This window comes from Varanus komodoensis, unplaced genomic scaffold, assembly GCF_004798865.1.
Source record: "Varanus komodoensis strain SLA01 unplaced genomic scaffold, ASM479886v1 scaffold8, whole genome shotgun sequence".
In the NCBI taxonomy this organism is placed as follows: domain Eukaryota; kingdom Metazoa; phylum Chordata; class Lepidosauria; order Squamata; family Varanidae; genus Varanus; species Varanus komodoensis.
The window spans coordinates 16,422,787-16,442,021 of record NW_025336481.1 but is presented as its reverse complement, the minus strand read 5'-3'; the positions used below and the strand labels follow the sequence as shown (position 1 = coordinate 16,442,021).

General features: G+C 44.6%; 1 protein-coding gene across 1 annotated transcript; it reads right to left on the bottom strand.

The window, feature by feature from the left end:
- Positions 1 to 2,535: 2,535 nt before the first annotated feature.
- KCNG1 (potassium voltage-gated channel modifier subfamily G member 1) lies at positions 2,536 to 17,594 on the bottom strand. Its single transcript, XM_044455443.1, has 3 exons — positions 17,456 to 17,594; positions 8,897 to 9,705; positions 2,536 to 4,453 (listed from the first exon to the last, which is right to left on the bottom strand). The coding sequence occupies exons 2-3, from the start codon at positions 9,653 to 9,655 to the stop codon at positions 3,683 to 3,685; spliced, it is 1,530 nt and encodes a 509-aa protein (XP_044311378.1). The 5' UTR covers positions 9,656 to 9,705; positions 17,456 to 17,594; the 3' UTR covers positions 2,536 to 3,682.
- Between the last annotated feature and the right edge of the window lie 1,641 nt (positions 17,595 to 19,235).

The window sequence follows — 19,235 nt, the reverse complement described above, 5'->3', positions numbered from 1 at the left end:
AATTCACTCAGGAGGGACAGGGAACTGAATGAACATGTCTTGCCCTGTGACATCTTGAATCGTGGCAACTGTTCTTCCATCAAATGCTCTGATGGAATTTAGTATTGCAATTTAAAGGGATTGGGGGAAACAACTGGAAGGTAAGAAGACTCTGCTTGATCAGACCGCAAATCCTTCTAATCTCATTTATAGTTTTTCACAGCAGGCATCCAGATGTCCCCGGGAAGTTCACAAATTGGGCTTGGAAGACCATTCCTGCCTCCCATTGCTGCTTCCCAGCAACTGGTACTCAGCAGCATACTCTAATGCTGGGTGTGTGATTCAGATGAAAATACCCCTGAATATTGTGTGCTCTTCAGCTTTATCTCCCCTCAACCTATGCTGGCCACTCACCTTGTATATGGACAAAAGAGGACAAAATGTTGCATATATGTGCATATCCTGAATTATATGTATAGATGCACATTTAGAAATAATTACTATAATTTAAATAGAACAATAAAACAGCTTAGCACAGTGGGGAAGACTTTTAGCAAGTAACCTGTGTGCCTGTCTGCTTAGTCTATTGTCTACAGGGTGGCTACTTTAATGACAATTTCACAGGCCCTGCTCTCCTTTGCATAGCTATGTTTATCTTAAAGCTCAACCTGCCCTTCAAACATACAAGGAAATTTTCAAATAGAGGACTGTCCTCTGACAGCTATTCAAATACAGAAACCTTTTGTATAGTAGGATGCATGGTCACCTACTGTAACCTCAGGCAAGCTGTTCCGAGGATCAGGAACTCTCCACAGGAAAGTTTGCTCCGCAAAGGATGCATGATGCAACATGGAAACGCATTTGCATTGACATGGCAAGTCATGGCTATGTGGGGCCACTAGATCTGGGGGCATCTGGCTTGTAGAGATCAGATGTGTTCTGCTTCTCCCCTGATGGATTTCATGGGCACGGCACAATGATCCAAACAGCTGTCCTTAGTCTGATGCCCTTCAAGTTTTAGACATTAACTGTCATCAGCTCCAGCTCGTAGCATGGCCAACGATCAGGTATGCCTTAGTCAAAAACGTTTGGATGGAACCAGGTTGGCCAAAACTGGTCTAAACAGATTTGGGGAGGCCTTTCTTCCCCATACCACAGGAAACTCACGCACCACAAATTTCTGTGGGTGGAAAGCAAATTACTGACATGGTCTAATCCTTCCTGGAGCTGGTGTCAGTTGATCCACTTACAAGTGATCATTTGACAGTCATACAACATATAAACTTCCCTTGGCCCATTTGAGCCAATTGTCACACGATTTTAAGATGGGATGGGCATTTTTCCAGCTTGAAGATAAAGCTAGGGCAAAATAATAGCTTAAAAATGTACATCTATTTAGCAGTGGCAGGGGATGCTGCCAAGAATTTGGTTTCAGTACTAGAACTGAGCTTACCACCCATCCACACAAAAATCCATGCCTCTATCCCCTCTAAACATACTTTCAGTGGCCTAATTCAGAATGGGATGTGGGGAGCCCTTTAATTATAGCTGATATTAAACCAACTGGGAGTAATAAGTGCCTTAGCTAACCTTCTTCAAATAGAGCTGTTGGATGACATGTCTGGCTTGAATTCTGAGAGACAATAAAAATGTGGGTGCTTTAAAAGAGGGGTCATTTTAAGAATTCAGGGTGGGGGAAATCTATTTGCTGTGGAACTTCTTTGTCCTGCAAAGGATTCTGGGGCATGTTCAAATTAGTTTGTGTATGGCTTTTGGGCCTATCTCTTTAGTATAGAAGGCACATTGTCTGGATCAGTCAGTAACTCATTTCCTCTCCAGGGAAACTTGCCTATCATTACTGATCTTCTTGTTGTGGACACCCTGATAAGCCTCCAAGAAACTCCATGTTCTCTAGAACATAGATTGCCTATCACTGACTATAGATGAACATCTTTGGTACCAAAGGAACTGATACACCCTTGCAAATGGTTGGGGTAATCTTATCAATGCGGACTGTTCTGGTTATCTACCTAGTTTAACCAAAATTTATAAACTGGATTTATAAACTGGATATAGTGTAAGTGGTTTACTGCAAGCACAAATTCTACAGGTGTATGTGATGAAAGACATACAGATTTTCTCATTCCACCATGTTTTGCTCATGGCCAAATCTAGCAAGGTGTTCTCCTAGCAGACAGAAAACACGACCAGTCTGCATTGGCATGAATTAACCTGAATGAATCGGGGTACAAGCAGACCCTTAGTTGCTTTTCAGTGTTCTACAAGCACTTGTTTGATTGCGAGGGAGCTTATCATGCCAGGCACAGACAATCAACAGAAAGCTCTGCACCTTTTAGTGTCGCTCATGGGAGACTTATAGAGTTTCCACTGACTCATCCAGTCTTCTTTATATTTCCAGCAAAGACTTCTGACAATTTAAGGGAACTAGATATCTGTAAATTATCACAAACTATGACAGTAAGAATTTCTGGCAATCGAGCTAGATCGAAGTGTTTTATTTCCTTCTATTCAATGCAAAAGAAAACAACTCTGAGACAATGATTGGCATGGTGTGATATTTCAGTGCATATTGTGTTTGATTTGCAGTTAGCTACCTTTCGTTATTAGCATTATAAGGCATGGAATAGAAGGACAGCCATTTCAGGTCAATCTGGCAGTTAGTATCCAGGAGACCGTGAATGATTATCCTGTGCTTTCTTGTAAATGTTCAGAGAACAATATGCATGACAGGGCAATCATAAAGCTTTTTGGCCTTGATGGGGCCCCTTTAGCTGTAACCCACTGAGAAGTTGTGTAAATAAGACACTGTGAAATCCTGTGGTTACTGGATATGCCAGACCTCCACAAAACACCTTGTTTCGACCACTTTGCAAAATAAACATTCTTTTAAAAAGAGAGAAAATGTAACCAGGGGCATATCTAGTGAGAAGGGCTATGCTTGGTCTTGTCAACAGTTAGCAAGCAAGTGCCTAATTAAAAGGCTGCTTTATCAGTCAAAAACAACCAGAAGCACTTCTTTTAAATTATGATGAAAAGAAATCTACTATTGCTTATCCTGGCTTGGACAATGATTTACAGCTATCTGGTATGTTCTATATTTGAAGCTAAGGAGGTCAGAAGCTGAAAGAGACAGAAACAATAAAACTTTTGTAGCATGGAAGGAAAAGTAACAATAAAGTCAAAACTAATTATTCTGCAAATATGATATATATGCGTAATCCAGTACAAATAATGGAATTATACACCCCAAAATGTGGATTTCTGAGATGGTGTAGTTCACAAATATTTGTATAAATAAGCAACAAAAGGTCACTTAACTAAATGAACAAAACATTAACATTCAGTCATTTTCTTGGGAAATGGCTTGCCCCTTTATGTTACAAATGCCAACAGCTATGCCTTGTATATAATTTTACACCATCCTTTTGGTTAATGATACCTGTTTTTTTAAACTCATTTCATGATCTTGTGTCTAGACTGTGCTGTCTGCTGAAAAGCAGCAATCTTATTCTCCAACTAATAATAATGCAAATACGCAAAATGATGAATAAATCCCCATTGTCATAATGGCTAAAAGCCCTTTTGTATGTTATTTGTACAATACATCTCCCAAAGCCTCCAGAAGCAAATGCCAAGATGCAGCCTGTTTGCTCAACAACCGGCAGACATGGAAACTTCCGTTTCAGTCATTGTCCCTTGTCTCCGAAGACATAGTTGGAAATATGTCACTCCCTGGTGACGCGTTGTTTAACTGGGACTTTGTTTTCATTAAGAACTGTGCCCTCCTGTACATAATTCTTTCCTGCTCTTGCTTCAGCTCAATGTAAGAGCGGGAAAATGTGTGGAAGATGGATGTGACAGGAAAAGCCATGAGAAGGATGCCACTGAGGATGCTGCTCAGGGCCACCACCTGGCCTGGGATACTTCTGGGTACCATGTCGCCATAGCCTACTGTTGTCATGGTGATCACTGCCCACCAATAACAAGCAGGGATGCTGGTGAACTCCTGGGAGTCTGCCATCTCATTTTCAATCACGTACAGGAGGGGTGCAAACAGTGCAATGGCTACGCAGAGGAAAAGCAGCAGGAGACCAAACTCGCGGGTGCACCTTCGAGCAGTGAGCCCCAAAGTCTGCAGGCCCAGAGAGTGCCTGGCGAGTCGCATAACATACAGGATCCTCAAGGCACGGAGTATGCGGAGCACCAGGCCAACTTTGTCCAGGTAGATGTTGCCAGAACTTGGCTTCTTGTTACTGCCCACAGATGCAGAATCTAGCAACAAAGTTATGTAATAGGGCAGAATGGCGATGATATCAATCAGGGTTAATGGATACCTCAGAAACACAAACTTGTTCGGTGCTTGGATGAACCTCAGCAGAAACTCCAAAGAAAACCATCCTACGCAGACCGATTCCACTATGAAAATGTTATAGCACATCTGAGAACATTCGCCCTGGAAGGGAGGAAACACAGATACTGCATGAGCACCTGAACTTAATTGGCAGAAGTCAGAGGGAGGCTTAATGAAGAAGAACGATGGGAAAAAAAAGAAATGCATCCCCAAAACTAAGGACAGTGATCTGCACAACATCTGCATGCCCATTTGTGTGTAGTTGCAAATTCAGAAAAAAATTATTATACTTTAAATAGAAATACAGTGCATCACATCATAGTGTGGAAGACCAAGACCAGGTCACCCCTGTGTTTGCCTGTTCAGCTCCAAGTGCTGTTGGTGGACAACAATTCTTAAGGTTCTTTATCTCTAAACTGGAACTGGACAAGATGACCTTTCAAAGAGTGAGAGTCCTCAGAGGACAGTCCTCTGGGAGACCTTCAAAGGGATATGAGGTTTCCCTAGAAATATAAACATTGCCTGTCTGGATTAGATCAACAGCAGCCTAGTTCTGTTTCCGGAAGTGGCCAACTAGACACTTCTCAAGAGCCTTCACAAGCAGGCCATGCAGAGGGTGGCCATTTCCTATTATTCCCCATCAGGTATTCAGAAGTAGACCACTTCTGGCGGGGGAGGCTCTGTTCAGTATTACTGCTAAAATCAACAGTAATGTGCCCCGCCCCAAAAAACCCCCACCCAGATTTGAAAGAAATGCTCAAAGAATTCCCAATGCAAATTTGATTAATTTGCACAGGGTTTTTTTGCATTGGAAAAGTATCAGTTTGTACTGGAACTTTTTTCCCCAATGCAAATAAAGTTTATTTTGCATAGGAAAAAAGCTTTACACTAGAAAATGTTCTGGTGCTGTAGAACAGCAGTGGGAAACCTGTGATGATACAGAAGTTTCACCTTACAACTCCTGTCATCCTCCAACATTATCCATTTTTTAAGTCAAAATATTCAAAGGGTGAAAAGTTGACCACCCTAACCCTAAACTTAGCATGTTTATTTTACTTGTTTTGTATCCCATGTTAATTTTTATATTTCCCTTAGGAAGTAAAAGGCTTTTGTGGATTTTTTTTCAGTCTAAATATGCATAGACTATACCTGACATTGTTTAAATATGAGAAAATGGGTATGAAAAATAGTGCCACAATAATTAATATGAACTCAGAAAACTGTGCATGAAATCATTAATTATAACTCTGAAACTGCCAAGGTGGCCTAATATTGTATTGCAATTGGTATACATTCATTTATATTAATGAATGGAAATTTCCTGCACAAAAATCAAGCACTAGGAACTGCTCCACCCCCTATCATTTGGTCAACTTATTCTCCATGAATTTATCTTAAAAGAGCCCTTGTGTGCCCTTAGAAGAGAGTTACTCGGGTATGTCATCTCTGCTCCATGGCTGCTTTCTGTCCCCTGCCACCTTGAGAACCCCAGCTAGTACCAAGGTTCCCCAGGCCCCTAAATTATTGGTTTCTTCTCAAGTGCCAGAGATGTCTGCTCCAAACATTATCCAGCATCCCTCTGCCCAGTTCCTACTTCTTTTTTCCATCCTCTTCCCTCTGGAAACACTGCTCTCTCATTCATGCACCAGCTGTGGTCTTTTTGCTTCCTAGAGATGCCTGTCTGCACTGAAACCTGAAACACATTACCTGATAGCTTACTGCAGGTAATCCATAGACATTGACCATGCTGGCTGTGGGTGATGGCAGCTGTAGCCAACATATCTGGAGGAGGCATCAGGTTGGGGAAGGACGCCTGGTTGGAAGACAACCATCCTATGTATACTTGCAATTTTATGAATATTATGCTGCCTATGACTGACTCCTTCCCCGACTCAGGCCCTTCTCTGCTGTTTTAGACTGTAAGCTGCTTGTAAGGCCAGTCATACCTGTTCTTTGCAAAGTGCTACTTACAGAGATGCTGTAAAATGAATAAATAATAGGAATCAGCACTGGTCCTTGACTTTAAAAACAAAACAAAAGCACAGCAAGCCAAATCTGTACGAATGTTGACGAAGATGATCTAAAACTTCACAGCAGTCCAAGGTGAGAGTTTTCAAATGTTTTCCAACATATGGCTTCTCAATCCTCATTACTTTTATTTCTGTCATTTTGAGTGTGAAGACAGAATCCCACGCAAGTTTAGACAGAAAAAAGGACAACAGTTCCACTCGGCAATGTGGGCAGCTGTTGGCCTTTTCTCTGTCTGAACTGGCATACTATTGCACACTACAACTTTTTAACACTGAGTGTGAAAATGCTATGGAGCAAGACATGAAGATCTACAACTGTTGCTAAACTGGGTAAAAACTATGCATTATTTCCATTTTAAAGCATTTTTAAAAAATGTCTTTTTTACATGGAACTTGCAAGAGTTTGCCATCCAAGAGCAGAAAGAGGTCCACATCTGCTTAGTGTCAGCAGTGCTGTGGCATCCGATGCTCCTGGACCACACATGAGCAGCTCACGCACTCCAGACATTTTGACCTACAGCTCACATGATCTCCTACCACAATGGTGCTGGCTAGACCCAATGTGAGTTATAGACCAAAATATTTGGAGTTGCACATGCCTGTCCTAGACCATTTGCTAGGCTTAAAGTGAAGGCTTTTGACATGCAATTCAGTGGCTGCAAGGGCTATGTCTTCTGACATTTTCCATGTGGCTTGCCAGGACTGGCTAATCAAGTTTCCTCTCTCCCTCTCTAGTTTATAAACCTGTATGGTAATAGTCTTTTAGCACCAATCATTCTGGGTTGGTAGTCATGTCCAATTTAAAATCTGGTCTCTGGTCATTTGTGACCACACTCTCCTGTCCTTTGAGTGGTGAGTGACCATAGGCGATCATGTATAATAGGACGGCATACAAAAGCTTTTAATAAATAATAAATATAGGGAGGCAAAGGTAACTTTCTGCTTTTTACTTCCCTTGAGAATACAAACGACAACCTTCCTGCATTTTTAGATCTGACTGCATAGTGAGCAGGTGCCTGAACATTACCGTTTAGCAATGTGGGTATATCAGTCACACTTTTTTACACACTTGGTACAGGGAACACACAGCTCCAGCATTTGCTGCATAAAGTGTGGCGTGCCCTCAATCTCATCAAATCAGCAGGATTTGTGTTAATTAATATAACTAAGCTCCATTCTGTTGCTTCCTAACAGTAGGCCTTCATAATTTTGCAAGCACACTGCTATGCTTTGGGCAAATGTACAGTACTGTCCCCAGTGAAGCTCAGGGAAGCTGTACACAAATGCTAGCTGGCTCTTGTGTCTGTCTCCGGGCCTTCCTGGAACGGTCTTTCAAGCATAAATGAAACAGTTCAAAGCAGGTTCACATGCCTTTCCAGGAGCAGGAGCAGCTGGAGAGTTGACGGGTTGGGGGAGAGCTCTCCTTGCAATGGATCCTCCATGAAATGGCTCTTCTTTGTAGCCGCATTGATATGCAGCTTTAATCGTGGCCAATTTTTGCTGCTGTGGGCATTTGGATTCCCAATTCTTTGGTTATTTGCAGTGGGAGAGAGGGAAAGAGAAACTCCCACATACGTTGTCTTTGGGGGATTATAGGCAGACGGCAGGCGCACCTTCAAACCACAAGAAGCCTGCCTAGTGTGTCAATGCATTCTGCCAGCCAAAATGTTGGGAATAGTTGAGAGAGTGCTGTCTATTCAAGTGGAGTCCTCTGAAAATCAAGCAAAAATGGCACTTTTGGGGCAAGGGAGTTGGCTGCTCAAGGTCTATTTCAAAAGCACAAGCCAAAGTGAGCATGTCTTCAAGGACTCTAATGCAGCCTCTCCGTTTCTGCACTGGGATTTCAGACTACAGTTCCTGCCATCCCTGACTATTGGCCATGCAGGCTGAGGACAGTGGGAATGGCAGTGCGGCATAATGGGAGGTTGGTAAGTTTGGGAAGGAGGATCTAACAGAAAAAGGATGTTTCATTTGTTTGGCTGTGATTACACAGCAGCCTTGGAAAGAAATTGCCAAGGTTATCAGCCCAAACCATTTTTACCAGCCTGCATGACTACATATATTTCTCTCAATCTGTCATGACACATTGATGGCCTGAAAATGACTGGCTTTATCATTAAGCCGACTGTTCCCATTTTCAAAGACTTTCTCCCACATCCAAAGGCGCTTCTTATTCCCTAAAGCACAGGAGGAGGTAATTTGCCATCCTGAGACCTCAAAAAAGGATGGGGCAAAAATGCCTTAAATAAATTAACTGTGGGAGCTCTGGGCCCCATTTTTGCCCCCTTGCTCCCCCCAAAGACCACTTTGGAGGGTACCAATAATGACTTAACTTCATTTTGAAAGGGTTGAATGTAGCTGTTTTCAGGCTAAATTTGAACTTTTTGGCACACTCTCTGTCATTAAAATAAAAATTAAAAATCCCGAATTCATCTGTCTGCCCTTCATTGACAAGAGAGGTGGCCATGCATAAGCTTGCAATGGGTGGCATTATTCCATCTGAGGATCAACTTACTTTCTCCTCTTCCTCTCTTAAGCCAGGCATGGTGCTGATAGAGAGGTTGACTGCTGTGATGGTCACAAACAACACCGATAAGCAGGCAAACACTTTTCCAGGAATCCCAGACTGAGGTCTCTCCACCATATCCCGCAACTTTCTCATGCAAAGACCAGCTTTTGTTTCTGCCACGGCCTCACACTGGTTTTCGCTATCTGCGAACTCATCTTCTGTGTCATTCATTTCTGCAAGCTCCTCCATCTTCTGCAGGTACCTTCTCTTGCAGCACCATTCCAGGTTGTCTTCCTCAATGCCCCAGTAGAGCAGCTCTTCTTGAAAGGAAAGAGCACACATCTCTCTCAAAAGCCTGAGCTTCCCTGCCCGCAGGAAAGTCAAGATGGTCCTAAACGCCCCAGGGTTTCGATCAAAAAAGAATTCATTACAGGTCACATCGTAATCATCACAAATATTGAGGATGTCATCAAAATTGTTGCAAAATTTTAGCTGTCCCAAGCGGGTCATGGGGAATTCATCAAGAGTAGTCCACGGGAGCAAGTATTTAAAACCACCCACATTTATGATGATGTGGTGCTTCCGGTCTTCTGGGTGGATGCTTGTGTAGAGCTCTTTCCCCGGTTGAATAAGTTTGGCTCTTTGGTAAAAGACTCCTTTGAGAGTTTCTGTTTCAGCAAAGAAAGGGTGGTTGAAGGAAGCATCTGACGCGCAGCTGAGAGCACTGTAGTCATAGTCTGAATTTTCTCCTGGTAAAAGAGTCATCTTTGTCACCACGTTATTTCACATCACTTTGCTGCTCTAGCTATTGATTTCTGTAGCAGAAAAATAAAAAAATCAATTTCAGTTTGTATTTTTCCTCATATAAGTAGCAGGAACAAATGTTTATGCCACAATCAATCTGTACAGGTTGATTCCAGACTGACACTGGATCAACTCTGTTAGTGGAAGAGGACTTCTCCGAGCAGCCTTTTCAGGTACCTGGGAATGCTACACAGACACTATGGCTTAAATAAGGCACACTGGATTGCAGTATGTGCTGGGTGACTTTTGAACATTCAGGTCCTTTGTATCATCTGAACCCAGTAGGGGTTGCTTAAATGAGGGCTGACAACTCCTCCCTAACCCTAAAATAAGCCATGAGTTTAGCATTGGTTGTTTAACGCTTGCACGTCCCTCCTCCACTGGTCTGGACAACACAACAAGTTGCAATGGATATTCAAAATGGTGGCTGCATGTGCTGTAGCCCACCATGGCTAAGCTGTGATGGACTGTTTGATCATGTAAACTGGCCCAGAAAGCCAGGAGATTCTGCTGAATGGTGTGAGCTGTGGTGTAGGAGTGAAAGGAGACTCTCAGAAACTGGGAGGAAGGATATTCCATGAGTGGGGTGAGAGTAGGCAGGTGGGAGGATTTCATTCAGTCCACATTTTGATGTGAATAGATCTCATCCATACTCCCTAAAAGAAAAAATGTGGATCACAATCATCCTGACTTTGTGAATTTTGTACAATTTGTATAAGTGCATATAAAGTGCATATCTATCTCAGAATAAAATCAGGACAAGTGTCATTTTTTGCACCAGTTGTTGGGGAACATGGGCAGGAGGGTGCAGTTACACTCATATCCTTCTGGTGGGTTTCCCGTATGCCGCTGCTTGACCACTGTGTGAACAGAACGCTGGACTAGATGGAGCCTTGGCCTGATCCAGCAGGGTAGTTCTTAAATTTTTACAGGAAGCAGCCACTGATAGCCTTGCTCTCCAGGGATCCCATTTTAAAGCCAGACAAAATACACTTCTAACTGAATGGATACCCAGTGGCAGAACACAAGAAAAACTGATGTGGAACAGGAAGGGGACTCTTTTCCATTCTGCCATTACTCCCCAGTTCCAGGGCCTGTTCCCAAACACAAACTGCTGTCACGTGCCAACCCCACCTATCTCCTGGGAGTAAACCAACCCTTTTCTCACACCGTCTTTCCCTTGGGTTGTCTTTCTCTAAGATCTGCCCCCTACCCACATCTCTGGAATTGTCTCTGGTAGGAAGTTATATATATTCCCTTCTTATATGAGTTTTTAAGCATCTTAAAACCCTTTTTGTTTTACTAAAAGCATTGTGTCATTTAGTTTTATACTGGATTGTTTTCTTTGTATTAAACATGTTTTCATTATGTTTGTAAGCCAACCTGGGAAGGGTTTGCCCTTACAGGCAACGAATACACTTCTTAACTAGAGTATATATTTCTTCAATCATTAGATTTATACTATTACTCTCAGCACACAGAGACTGTGCTGGGTGACCAGGCACAGCAAACACAATTCTCTCTTGGAGTTGCCTACTTGTGAACATTCTGTGTTTGCATGTTCATTATGTCTCCTTGACCAGCATTTATGCAGATTTGCCATTCAACTCACATAAACTGCAAAAGCACCATTGACAATTCGGGATGAACACCTGGTGACTGGGAAAACCTGTACGTACAAAGTTTTCCTGTCTCCAGCTTGACCCTTCTGTGGGAGCCCTTCTTTCAAATAAACAAATAAATAAATATAAAAAAGCAAGTATTTAAATGCTATTTAAGTTTAATGCATTGAGACCTCCCAGTGCTGAGTAGGGTCAGCAAGACTGGAGACATACATCTGCTGCTAATGAGAAAACATGAGTAGCCATAAAATAAATGGACTTAAGCATGTCCTTATCTGCTCCACCAATTTATACTTTGCCAGGGAATGTCAGTTAGAATCACAGGCAGGGACTTCTAAGATCATTCAGCCAACCCATGCAGGAAATCTGTTGCTACAGCACCCTGACAGGTGGCCAACCAGCCTTAAATCTTCTAATAAAAGAGAGTCCACCACCTTCTGAGACTGCATCAGCACTGAAAAACTCACACATTCAGGAAATCCATCCGAAGGTACAGCCACAGTCCCCTTTCATATACCTGAACCTGTTAGTTCAATCTCACCATGTACAGCAAGGGCAGGCAACATGGCGCCTGCAGGCACCTAATCGCTCCAGACACCTTTTCTGATGTCTGCTGGCTTGCCCACATGCATGAAGGATACATGGTGTGTGAGAGAGTGTGCGTGCACAACAGTGAGAGAGAGACAGGGAGGGGAAGAGTCTGCTGGCATAAAATAGGGTGAGGGTGCAAGTGTGCTGAGAACTGTGGGTGCAAAGGATTCATGTGTTGGTGCTCAGACCCTTCTTTTCTACTTAGGCTTTCTTGTTTTCTTTCTTCTTCTTCTTGCTGGCTGAGTGCATTGCAGAGGAAAGGCTTGGCCTACCATTAACAGTTGTCTCTACTTCCTAAGAAATGGAGGCTCACCGAAGGCCCAGATACATTGATGGGAAATCAAGACAGCTGCAATTGCTGGCTCTCACTTTGCTTGATCCCAGCTGCTGATTAAAGAAATGTACCAGTTAAAGAGAAAACATTGGGGGGCGGCACCCTGATGGTGCCAAGAAAGGTGTCTGGAGATATACAGCTGCCCATGGCAAGCACACTGCCTACACTGCACTAGGATCTACTCTAAAGTGGACATTTTGTGACCAACTCTGCCTCTAAGCTACCATTTCTCAGCTAGTACCCTGTAAGGTTCTAATAAAAAAGCAGATTCTGATGTCCTAAAGTCTCTCCACTCCTGCACTGCAGGAGAAAGCTTTCCCACATGTACACCCTACTGGCTCACAATTCCCACAAGGATGGTGTGGAAGAACTTTTTCAAGCTCTATGTGCTGAAGGTCTGAGGCTCAATCTCCAGCAACAACTCAGCCAAGCTCCTCTCTGAAGCACAAACAGCTGCTACCAATCAGTGCCAGCATCACTGAGCTAGAGGGAGGAATGGCTACTTAATATAAGGCAGCTGACTCCTCATGCAGGGTTTTGCCTCAACAGAGGGCAAGCCTCCACCTTCAGGCAGTGGTGGTCCTATGTTCTCTCAGAACTGCATGGGGTCTCTGCAAGGTCTAAACAGGCCCTGAGTAGCACACCGATGATATTGACAGAATGGCTGGCTTGCAAATGACCTCTTTTCATGGGTGGGGGAGCCTTTGGATTTGAGAAATGGTACTACGAAAACAGCAAAACTTCTGAACTGGAAAGGTGCTCAGTCATAACTCACCTTAGCCACTGACATGTTTAGTGATCACAAGAGAAGCTACTGCCACCATCACATTGCAGACAATTTAATGATAACTGCATTTCCCTTAGGCTGAGCAGAACAGCAAGTTATACAGTATAAGAAACAACTGGTTGCATCACAGAGGCGACAACTCGAGATAGTGCAGTTATCTGTCCTGCCAGCAGGGTGAGTGTGTTCAAAGGCTGATTGGAGCTCTCCTTAGAAGCATATGGAGAAAGCATTCTGAAGGTCCTTCTCCAAGTGCTATGGTGAAATTTGCCTGCTTATGGCTTTTATAGAGTAAGGACAAAAAGCTATTCAGGGCACTGAAACTCTTGTCTTTCTGACCTCCAACATTCTTGCTTAAGTTGGCGTAAAGGTAAAGGTTTCTCCTTGATGTTACGTCAGCATGCCTGACTCTAGGGGGCGGTGCTCATCTCCGTTTCCTAGCCGAGGGAGCCAGCGTTTGTCTGCAGACAGTTTCCGTAGTCATGTGGCCGGCATCACTAAACACTGAAGTGCACGGAACGCTGTTACCTGCCCACCGAAGTGGTACCTTTTTCTCTACTTGCATTTGCATGCTTTCAAACTGCAAGGTTGGCAGGAGCTGGGACTCACCCTGTTGTGCAGATTTGAACCGACAACCTTTCGATCAACCAGCCTAGCAGCACAGCAGTTTAAACCAGTGCGCCACCTGCAGTCCCTTAAGTTGGCTTAGATGACCATCAATCAGAGACAACCAGGCAGCTGGATCCCCATGTGACTCCTTCCTTCTGTCTACAAGGTCATCAGTTCAATTCACAAGTGAGGGTACGGCAGCCTTTCCAAGGTTCACTTTGGATCCAAACTGGAGAGGAAATGTGATGGAGTAGAAGTACATGGCATTATGATCCATCTCTGGAGATGCATGAAGAAACAGGACTTTTGGAGAGCTACAGGAAAACAGAGACTAATGTGTGTGTGTTTGCATATATACACAGCACTGGTGTTGTATGAAAAGCAGGAGTGTGTGTAAGAGAAAAGTGAAACCATCCTTTATGTTTTGCCATGACTCTGCACAGCACCTAGCACAAGCTTTCCATTGTGTTTTACAAATGTATAATAGTGTTCCCCAAATGAGTGTCCTCTAGATGTTTTGCACTACAACATCTATCAGCCCTGGCCAGCATCGTCAGTGTTGCATCTGGGGGATCTCAGGTTGAAGAAGTATAGCAACTATGTGTTTAACTAGGAAATAATACTGAATGGGCTCCTTATTCCTTTAATATGGCATTTCCCTGCCTTCAGTGATATGGGAAAGAACCAGAGACATACAGAGACCACATTACAACCAGCTGAGCTGAGAAATAAAGGATACATTCCTATCCACTTCTCTGAGAACAAGCACCACGGAATAAAATTAGACTTACTTCTGAGTAAACACGCAATGATCTGTACATATCCTAAGCAGCTAATCTTATTCAGAGTGATGAACTTTCTTTCTTTCTTCTTGACTATATCCACCAAATCAAATTCAGGAAGCTATATGATTGGTCCTCTATCCTCATGAAATCACGAAGACTTTGCCAAACGGAGCAGAGAAATTTGCCTCTCTCAGAGCTGAAAAGAGGAGCCGCAACTTCACTATTAAAATTCCACTATGGATTCTCTTCTCTCTTTTTCTCCTCCAAACTTCCTCTGCAGTATGTTGATTTCTGCAATGCATCTCTGATGTAATCAGTGATCTTGTGAAAAAGGGCTTACAACCATTTTGTGGTGCAGGCAAATTTAAAAGCCATCCCCGGGATAAACATGATAGTGCACTATCAGCCACCAGGTTTTGTAAAGTAAACTGTAAGAGTTTGAACAGACTCCTGATGCCCTGGAACTTCTGAACTATTATATATTATTTTGCCTCTCATATTGATATTCCAGAGCAGTGTAAGTGCAAATAACACGAGGAATCTTTACAAAAGAAGGCATTATGGCTGTAATTTAAAGCGCTCTGCAGTTTTGACAGTGACAAGACTTTTCCACCAGGAAGAAAAGTTTTTGCAGGGTGACTTGTCACCCAAGTACCAGTTGCTGGGGAAAAGCAGGAATGGGCCATTGCCTTCAACCCTAGCCTGTGGGAGCTGGTTTGCCACTGTGCAGAACAGGACGTTGACCCACATGGAAGGCTGGTCCAATCCAGTAGGACTCCACTTATGTAGCCCCACTGACCTATGTGCACTACACTCAGTGAAGCTCCACAGAAGCCAAAGGTTCAAGGGATCATTCTCCACTAGCTGAAGCATACCTTAAAAGTCCCTGCAAAGAGCTCATTCCCTCCAACAGCCTCTCACAGCGACCTTCATATTCTGATCCAACAAGTTTAAAATTCATTCATACGCTGGCAAGGTCATTTCAAGCCTTTGCTTTGAGCAATAAAGCAGAACTGGTAACTAACAAAATGAGACCACTGATGAGTTTTTGCCAATACATGAAAAACACATATAATGCTTAATTATTTCACGTTATTAGCAAGTGTTGGACAATGTTATACCAAGTAACTCTGTGGTGTGTGTGTGTGCAATGAATCCACAACTTCTGTACTGTTTTTGACTCTGTAGAAAGCCTAATATTGACTCAGTTGATGAAAAACCACGGTTTGCCAGAAAGTTAACTTTATTTCTTCTTATATATTGTTTTGCAAATATAATGAATCAGCTCAGCTATCAAGCTACAGAGCTGATATTGCTGAGAGAAGGTAGAAATAAGGTGTGGAAAATACATATTTTCCTTGTAAAACTGATCTCAAATATATTTCATCCCAAAGAAGTTACACCAAACAGTTTTTAACACAGGTATCAAAACAACAGCAGTGGGCTCAAGGACATTTGCAACAGAAAACACTGCAAAGAGCAGAGGCAAATTAAATGCATCCGCAACAAACACAAATACTAAAGCCAGTTTTATCAGAAAACCTTGACAACAATAAGTATCAGAGTGGAATAAAACAAAATTCACTTCACCCCCAGTCAATCAGGCAAAGGGCAATCAAAGGCAAGGTGAAAACTAACTTCAATGCAGCACTCTGCTCAAACTGAGAGGAAGGATTACCAAAGCAAGAAAGAGATACTGGTGGGAGAAAAACAGTAGTCAGTAACATGCTAAGTCTATCACGAAACTAGACATCTGCCATTCAAACGATTACAGTTAAAGCAAAAACTGAAGAGATATAGAAAAGCCCTCCAGAAGTGCAAAAGTTCAGTTGTTCTAAAACACACTTCAGAGCTTTGAGCAAAGGAAAGCTATCTAGGGATGCAAAAATAAAAAAGGAATTTGGTATTCTACACATGGAAACGAATGCAGTTAAGACGAATCTCAACACTGACAAGCTGTTTCGTTCAAAGCAAGTTGTTTTGTTCAAAGCACTCGGGTCCCCTTGTAAAGCCTCACCGCAATGAAGACGGGGCTGGCAAGGGAAAGGAGTCGTGCAAAGCAAAGCAAAGGGGCAAAGGTATGATGTCATGCAGCATTAAAAATACCACCCCATGCACGCTTACTTGGAAGCGAGTCCCGCTGAATCTGTGTGTTTCTTCTGAACAGTCACGCACAGGATCACGCCACATACTTACAGGACTAGGATGGGGGGAGGGGGCAGGCTGGTGGACCGCCACCAAAGAGGAGACCCTTCCCATCTAGGGGGCCTAGTATAAGAGAGATGGGTCCACAGGTCACTGACAGAGCACACGCTTTGCTTGAGAATGTCCATGGTTCAACCCTCGACCTCTCCAATGTTGGGCTAGGCAAGGACCTTGCCTAAAACCCTGCAGAGCCATTGCTGCGAGTCCATGCCGGCAATCCTGGGCTAGTCCGATTCAGAATTAGGCCGCTTCCTATGTTCCTGGATACCGGGTTAGTTTTACGCGGGTGATTATAATGGCCATAATAAAAGCATCCTAATATCATCTCCCCTCCCTCGCAGTTTCCGAGGCTTCCAGGCTAGCGTTCTGCGGACATGGGGAGCACAGCAACATTAATCCACGCCGCAACAGCACCCGCTCTCCGCATCAATTAATCCAGGTTAACTACAATGCCCGCTCCGTATTCCAGCACGGACGCGAAGTCTCACATTCCCTGATCTATAAACTTGTGTGGGAAAGGGCGGGTGGAAGAGCAACCGGAGCTGCCCTGTTCTTTAGGCCTGGGGGGCACGAAAACGGTCGTCGTGCATGCATGCAATCTGCTGCGGGAGCCCCTTCTGACGGAGCAGCCCGGGACGATCCAAGACACACACTGGTGGCTGCCGGCGCGCCGGTGGTCTCACCAGGCTGCACGTTACTTCTCGGCTCGGAGGAAAGTTCGACAGAAACTTGGCCAGGAAGTTCGGCAGAGCGGGCATCAGCGGGTCGCCTATCGGAGACCAAGGGGGCCGGGGCCGGGGCGTTGGAGCGAGAGAGGGGAAGCGCACTTACTTGCGACAGCGGCGCCTCCGGTTCTCCTGGGCGGGCGGAGCAGGCGAAGAAATAGCCTGGAAGCGAGCGCGACGAGCAGCCCTGAGCGAGGCGGAGGCACCGCGCCCCCGGATCGCAGGGGGAGGCGGCGGGGCTGCGCCCACGGGACGCTCTCCGCTGCCGCCCCTTTGGAAGGCGAGGACATGCTCATGGTAACGGCGGCGCAGGCATCTAGGGATGCCCGGGGGGAGCTCGCGTTGGCGCTGCCGGGGGCACGACTCCCGCGTAAGGGAGAAGAGGCAGGCCTCGTGGAGGGAGGAGAACACACCCTGCGCACGCAACGGAGGCGTACGCGACCCTCCCCCCTTGCACATGCAGCGATGGTAGCGGCTGCAAAGCGCGTCCTGCATGCAACAGGCGCTTGGATGCACCGCCCGCAACAGGTTACACGCGCTCCCCACCCCAAGCAATGGGCACGTACGCCTTTTTTGCACATCTTGAACAGGGAAGCGGCGCGCGTTTCTGGTATGCAGGCGTTTCATGCAACAATCACGCTCGAACGGAGTGAGCGAGGAACGAGCACACCCTCGCGAAACGTGAGCACGCATCGGGGCCAAACGTTCAAGAAACAACCCTCTCCCGCGGCGGGGGGGGGGTGTATATGCGCGCCTGCGTTAAGCTCTTCGCACTTCCCCCACTCCAAATCTCCTTTGCACGGGAAACGTGGAAAGAGACACTGGAAAGGGACAACGCACTGCGGCGCGTTTGTCCTCGGCGATTTTATTCAAGCGCGTGTACCATGCGCTGTGGGCCATGCAAGTACAGATAGGCGCAGCTCGTTACACAGCGTGATCCTAAGATACATCTAGGTTGCTGGGTTTGTTTTCTGGCTCCGTCTTTAGATAAGAATTTTATAAAGAGAAAGAATTTTATGAAGTACTCCGTATCTCCTGCCACGTCCTCTGGTTCTACCATACACAAAAGAAAGGATTTTTGTTGAAACCTCCATTGCTGCAGTGTGACTTCGTTAGTCATGGATTGTGAAAGAAGGCGCATATCTCTAGGGGTGGAAACCCAGCCATATTTATAGTGTGATCTTTAAGAGCGTTTACCCTGGAGTAAGGCGTGGGGAATTCAGTGGGTCTTACTTCGGATTGCAGGAGTGTACTATTGGGCACATGATAGGATAGAATTGCAGTATTTGGCCTCATCATTTGTATATCTGAGTCGCTTGATGGCGGTGACTTCATATGCTCCCCCACTTCAGTGAACCCAAGACGATTTGCATAATTGTTTACATTTACAAGACGATTTACGTTTGATTCGCTCAACAATGTTGCGGGGAACGTTGGGCTGAGTCGTGACTGGCCCAAGGTCGCCCTCGAGGCTTTAATGGCTCAAGTGGGGACTAGAACCAGAATTCTCCTGAGTCCCAGTCCGCCACTCTTAACTGCTGTGCCGCACTGGCTCTTAAATAAGCGCTGACTGGAATTGGGGATTGAACTTGCCAGCAGTTCAGTGCCTTCTGCCATACTTGGGGGTAAGCCTTTGTGGAACTTATATAAGCTTACGCCGTTGTTAAACATTTTCTTGAATGGAGCCAAAGTTCTGCTCTAGTTTATCACATTTTCTTTGCAAATTTGGATTGTCTGACCGTATTTCTCCATAGAAGTACTTGCACAATGCGATGGTCGTCATGATCTTGCGCCGCCAGGTGTCGCTGCATCGCTGTGAGCTGGGTCTGTTTTGCTTTCCAATCTACCAGCTTGTTCACGTATTTTCATGAATTTGCTTGGACAAC